This window comes from Thermobia domestica, chromosome 8 (genome assembly GCF_964235325.1).
Source record: "Thermobia domestica chromosome 8, izTheDome1.hap1.1, whole genome shotgun sequence".
Classification (NCBI taxonomy): Eukaryota; Metazoa; Arthropoda; class Insecta; order Zygentoma; family Lepismatidae; genus Thermobia; species Thermobia domestica.
The window spans coordinates 278,034,451-278,040,450 of record NC_137461.1 but is presented as its reverse complement, the minus strand read 5'-3'; the positions used below and the strand labels follow the sequence as shown (position 1 = coordinate 278,040,450).

Here is a 6,000-nt window from a genome sequence, read left to right as displayed (position 1 = left end):
TATCGAGGAATTTCAAGCTTAAAAAATATAAAACAATAATCATGGCTGTTGTCCTTGGTTGCGAAACATGGTCGCTTACTCTGAGGGAAGAACATAGACTGAAGGTATTTGAGAACAAGATCCTGAGGCTGAGACAAATATTCGGACCGAGGAGGAACGGGAATGGGGAATGGCGGAAACTTCATAACGAGGAACTACATAATTTATATGGTTTGCCGAACATTGTTAGGATCATCAAATCTAGGAGGGCAGGTCATGTAGCCAGGATGGAAGGAAGTAGGAACGCTTTCAAAATCTTAACTGGAAGAACAACCGGAAAACGTCCATTAGGAAGACCTAGGCGCAGATGGGAGGACAATATTAAGATGGATCTGGCAGAAATAGGAATACAAAGTAGAAACTGCATCCAGTTGGCTAAGGATAGAATTCAGTGGAGAGCTTCTGGGTTCCGTAAGTCATAGAGTTAGTTAGTAATTATGATTACATTTCTCTTGTTTGTTGCTTTTGTCCAAGATGTCTCTACATTTTATCCCAATAATCTCTCCGCTTGAAAATTCAAATAAGGATATAGAACACAGAGCTTTTCAGAAAAATGTAAGCAACAAGGTACTTCTGAACAAGATTCTATACATTTAAATGTATGTATCAAATAATAAAGGTAAACTTATTTTTAACATATTTTTTAATGAAATTTGATTATATACAAAACAGAATTGGCATATACAGTGATGAATACAGAGAGTTGACATGCATTATCATGGTATGAAGAAATATTTTAATTTCTTCAAATTTGTGGAATACACGCAACCTTATTGTACTTATTAGTATTCAACTAACAACATTTCTTTTTTTTTGTAAATGAACTAACATTCTTAATATCAAATAACTATTTTCTTAATACTTGCTTGTACACATAATGTGATGTAGTGAAGTTCATGTGGTGCTTTAAAACGTAGTACACCTTCAATATGTTACACATATATATCACAGTTTTATAAAACAAATATTCAGATCAAGCGATGATCCGTTTTATAAAAGTTTACAGTTTAAAATCTTATTGTTATTAAATCTGTATTTTAAAATTTTGTTTCACATTTGTTGTGAAACAAATAAATTAAGAAACACAAGTTACACGCGCTTAATATCACTGGATCAACATTTGTTGACACATTTAGAATTTTATATTCATATTATAATTTTTTTTTTTTAAATTCTGAATACATTTTTTCAGTATCCCATGACATGCTAATGATTCATTTATATGGATGGCTCAAGCAAGACAGACACATTCTTCAGCATTGTTTCCGGTGCTTTTGAAACAAATTGAACTAACGTTAATATTAAGATTCTTGCAATACAATAATTATCATGTTAGATCGAGGAAATGGTATGTAGAAACCTAATGTATATCAGAAATATGCAAATCAATGGCATAAGATCTTCAATATATTTCCAATAAGATTATATTGAAATTTTTACTAATTAACATTTCTCATATACATTTCTTAATTGGCTGGTATTACTGAAACCGACATGAAATAAGAATGATAATAACTTCCTGTAAGTGACTACCAAAATAGGTTTCCACCTCCATTTCAGTAATATGTTACTAGACACACAGCACTGACATGCTACTATGAACGACTACCAACATCAAAACATTTCATTTAGAAACATTAGGAGTTGACGACCTCTTCACTTGAAATATCTCACCAAACTCAAGAGCTATGTAGATTCATCATGACGTTCAGAGCTATTGTCGTCGCAATATAAGAAGTGCAATTAGATGATTATGCACTTCACTACATAGCATTTTTATGAAAATAAAACCCAAATAAAAAAGTAGCCCCTTCATAAGTAAATTTCAACATTTTTTTTCTACACGGTACGTCCAAAATTATAAAATTCTTATAACCTTTCTACAAAACATAACTACATACTGAAGTCAAAGTGGTTACATAGTTTGCTACAGTCTACAAGACTATGGTGACAGACATAACAATAATTATTATTATTTTAAATTTAAAATTCCGATACCAAAAATCTTAAAGAATAAACGAATTTATTAGGTAAGAAAACGTTTTTAAATGGAAAGAACTTTAAAAATATATAGCAACTAATAAACTCTTTCTAGGTAAGTGCTTGAGAGCGTCACTGCTCCTATTCTGAGGACATTACAGAGAGAGAGATGAAGGAGCAGACAACAAACGCTGGTTTGATAAACGACAATAGGATCCATGACTATTTGTACAATGCCAACAATTGTTTACCCCATTCCCCTGCCTTACATTGTCCCCTCTCCTCCTTTTCTTTATCTGTTCTGTCTTTTATTTGTCTGATTATAAATACCTGTTGCTACGTTATACATCGGTCACTTAAAGTGACTGCTTTGTAGTAATTAAAAAGTTTTGGATACGTAATTATATAGTTTGGAATGTCTCAGTTCTACAAATGCCGGATGTGTCTTAATTACTTGAGTCATCCATTTAATATCCTAATGTTTGGAAACCCAAAATAAAACACCATAGTCTACACATTTAGCCTTAGGCCATAGAATAATTCCAGATTTAAGCAATAGATGATATCAAGGTCTGCTAGTTGATATCAACCATTACACTATACCTAGCAGCACAGACAATAGGATCATTAGCTCTACGTTGTCCGCTCTGCTCAGCATTTGCTAACCAATTCAAGAGAAGTAAAATTACGATTGGAAGTACTATATGAACCAATAGCATGAATACGGCCCAATCATCAGCCTGCGTAGGATCCACCATACAGACCTTTAGCCTACGTAGGATCCAACATGCTGATCATTAGTTTACGTAGGATCCAACATGCTGGTCATTGTCTGTCGTAGTGTCCACCGTGCCAACCATTAGCCTACGTAGGATCCACCATATTGATCGTTAGCCTACGTAGGGTCTATGATGTCAAGCATTATCCTTCTGTAGGGTAATTTATTAGGAAAAAAGGTTTTCTTCAATGGTCTTAAAATAGACTTAAAATATTTTCCAGTCGGACTTGCAAAACTGTATTGTAGGTGGCAGATTTGATTGGGCAACCACTAGCCTACGTATGGCCCACCAAATGTACTGCTAGGGAAATAGAACTTTATATTCTGATCAAGAAACAAATACATTCGAAATTAGCTTATAAATAAAGTATGGTACGACATCTTTTGTTTGAATATAAAATTATAAAAAGAGACTCATAAACTTTTTAAATCAAAAGTTTGATATTATTGAAATATCGTGGCACATTATTTAAAAATTCTACTTTTTCGAAAATCACATTTATGAGAGACATAAATACATTATTATTACGATTTTATAATTAATAAATTTTGGTCTTCCACTACTTGCTGTTCAATACACTCATACACGCATACAATAAAAACTTTATGATAAAGGAAGCACATGAACTATCTTATATAATGTATCTTTCTTCTTCTTCTTAAACATCGGTCATCAAATATCTGCCAGTCTGTCGATGGGGACGGACCCCAAAGCAGAGTTGACAATGTCCTTGGCGATGGAATTCACTACGTTGGTCAAGATTGGTTTAATGTCTTGAAGCAAATCTAGGGCTCGTTCGTTGAGGAAACTGTTGACTGTGTCTCCTGAAAATAGAAAGAAAATATTGTTTATTTTGTGTCTTCAGAAGTACAATATACAGTGTGTTTCAAAACAACAGCAACAACGTGTTTGAATTGTTTCCTGACACCAAGATAAGACAAAAAGTATAGATGAACCTGCGTGCACAAATGGTTCATTTCGGAGTTATAGGCTGCCGAAAATATGAAAAAAATTAACTTTAAGGGTCCATAGCTCCAAAACTGTGGGACCTACCGTAGTCGGGTCAAAACTTTACTTAGGAAGTAGTACGTGTCCTATCCAAACATCCGTTTCAAAGTCCTGTGGTACTTCCGCAACAATTTTTATAGAGGTGGTTATTGAGTACTTCAAATTATATGCCTGCAGCCAAGAAGATTTTCACATAAAACATTACAAGATCATAATTCTGCAGCAACTGGAGCCACAATACATGCAATATCATGTGAAATATTGTTATCTCAATGCTGTCTGAGATTGCAAAGGATACTTACATGTGAATCTGTTGTTTATGACCGATGAGGTATATTTCCGTCTTAGTGGGTATATAAATTTCCATAACTCACAATTCTGGGACACTTTTGCACGACCAGAAGGAGAGTGCATGGTGTACTGTTTTAGCCAGGAGGACCGTCACATCTTTCTTGCAAGAAAGCATCTATTGACTGCAAAATATGGAATAACTCTTCATTCTAACTCTCAGTGAATTGGATGGTGACTACAGCACAACCACATCTAACAAGACGGGGCAACCCTTAATCTGCCCCCTCAACGCAAGTAGTAGTCGGTCAGAATTTTCGATAACGATCAAAATGTGTGCCTCGCCGTATGTGTTTTTCTTATGGTGGTTTGAAGAAGAAAGTGTATCAGAACACCCACCCACCCACAGCAACTCCAAAAGAACATCACCACGGCTGTTGAAAATTGTAGTTTCATGTCCCGCAGTTATGTTCTTTAGGCTACAGGAGACAGACATGAGAAAGCGGGAGGTAACGGGAGAACTCCGAGAGAATTCGCGGGCACGATGTTGTTCCCCACTGACCTGAGATCGAACCAGGAACGCCTTGCACCAGAGGTTAGCCACTGTGCCTTCCAGACCACTAAGGACATTGAAGAGTTCACGTAGGAACCTACTGCGTGCAACGTACTGGTGGCCATTTCCAGCACTTGTCATAGCGTAATTGCCAATTGCTAAATATAGCATCATAAATATATCCAGTGGTGTCATTCCACGAAGCACTTGGGCGAAATCCTCCCAAATTAATCATGCTTCTTATTCACCCTTAAGAAAAAAAAAAGTAGCTTGTGCTTCCTTCTTTTTAAACAGAATCAGATACGGCATACCTACTTACGATCCCTGTCTCAATATTATCCATTTAATGAAAAGAGGATGCGTTCTTTTCCATTATGAGTAATTATTTATACTACGTTGTCCTTCGCAGTTAGCATTGTTGAAAGCATGATTATGGTATAATTGAAGTTCGATCGTACCACTTTCAAGGAAAACTTATTTCCTCCTGAAAAATCTCATGAGCAGAACCTGCCATCTAAAATTCACCTCTGAATATTCTTGTACAGCGGGGGACACTTCTAAATGGTACACCTTAGCCGTAAATCTCCATATGGCTGTACCATTTAGAAGTGTCCCCCGCTGTATATATATATACAGGGTGTGGCACGTAAAACCGGCCCGTAAAGTGAACACATAAAATGAAATGTAATGTATTGAGTTGAGTTAGTTGATTTTGAGTTTAACGTCCCGTTCAGCAGCGAGGCTATATGAGACGTGGACCTACTGATTAACGTGGAATCCGAACCACATGAGCTCCCGCCGGGAATCAAACCCGGGCCTCCCACGCTAAAGGCGCGTACGCTAACCGCGTAGCCACGGAGGAGCTCATGTAATGTATTGAATATGATTAACTACAACACATAAATGAAATTGTATTGAATTATTGAATATGACTACTCACCTTCACAGCAGAATATAACAGAATATACCAGAATATACCAGAACACAATATACCAGAATATTACGACGGGCCGGTTTTACGTGCCGCACCCTGTATATATAGTATATATTGGCAGAATATTCATTCTTCCCATAGTGGGGAATTCATTTCATTTCGGACATAAAGGGCTAAATTTGGATTTAAACAGCATCAGAAGTTTCACTGTTTGTCTCAGCGACCGCAAAAACTATGGATTCGACACTTATATCGGTCATTTTCGATTATTTTTAAATCTCTCCTCTCATCCCATTCCCCTAAGCTGCACCGTCAAAGTGAAATGATAAAAGCCATACCAGACTCGAACTTCATCTGTGTTGAAAATTTGATCGAGATCGGTCGAGTGCTTCAAGTGGTGTGAAGTCACAAGACAGTGA

At 36.3% G+C, this 6,000-nt stretch overlaps 1 protein-coding gene across 2 annotated transcripts in view; it reads right to left on the bottom strand.

Moving 5' to 3' along the window:
• Positions 1–664: 664 nt before the first annotated feature.
• LOC145693647 (protein takeout-like) overlaps positions 665–6,000 on the bottom strand; it is a 100,087-nt gene continuing 94,751 nt past the window's right edge. For both annotated transcript variants that reach the window (XM_081769851.1, XM_081769850.1), the window contains exon 6: positions 665–3,622. In XM_081769851.1, the coding sequence (XP_081625977.1) occupies positions 3,471–3,622 (152 nt within the window). In that variant the 3' untranslated portion in view covers positions 665–3,470. The remainder of the gene's footprint in view (positions 3,623–6,000) is intronic.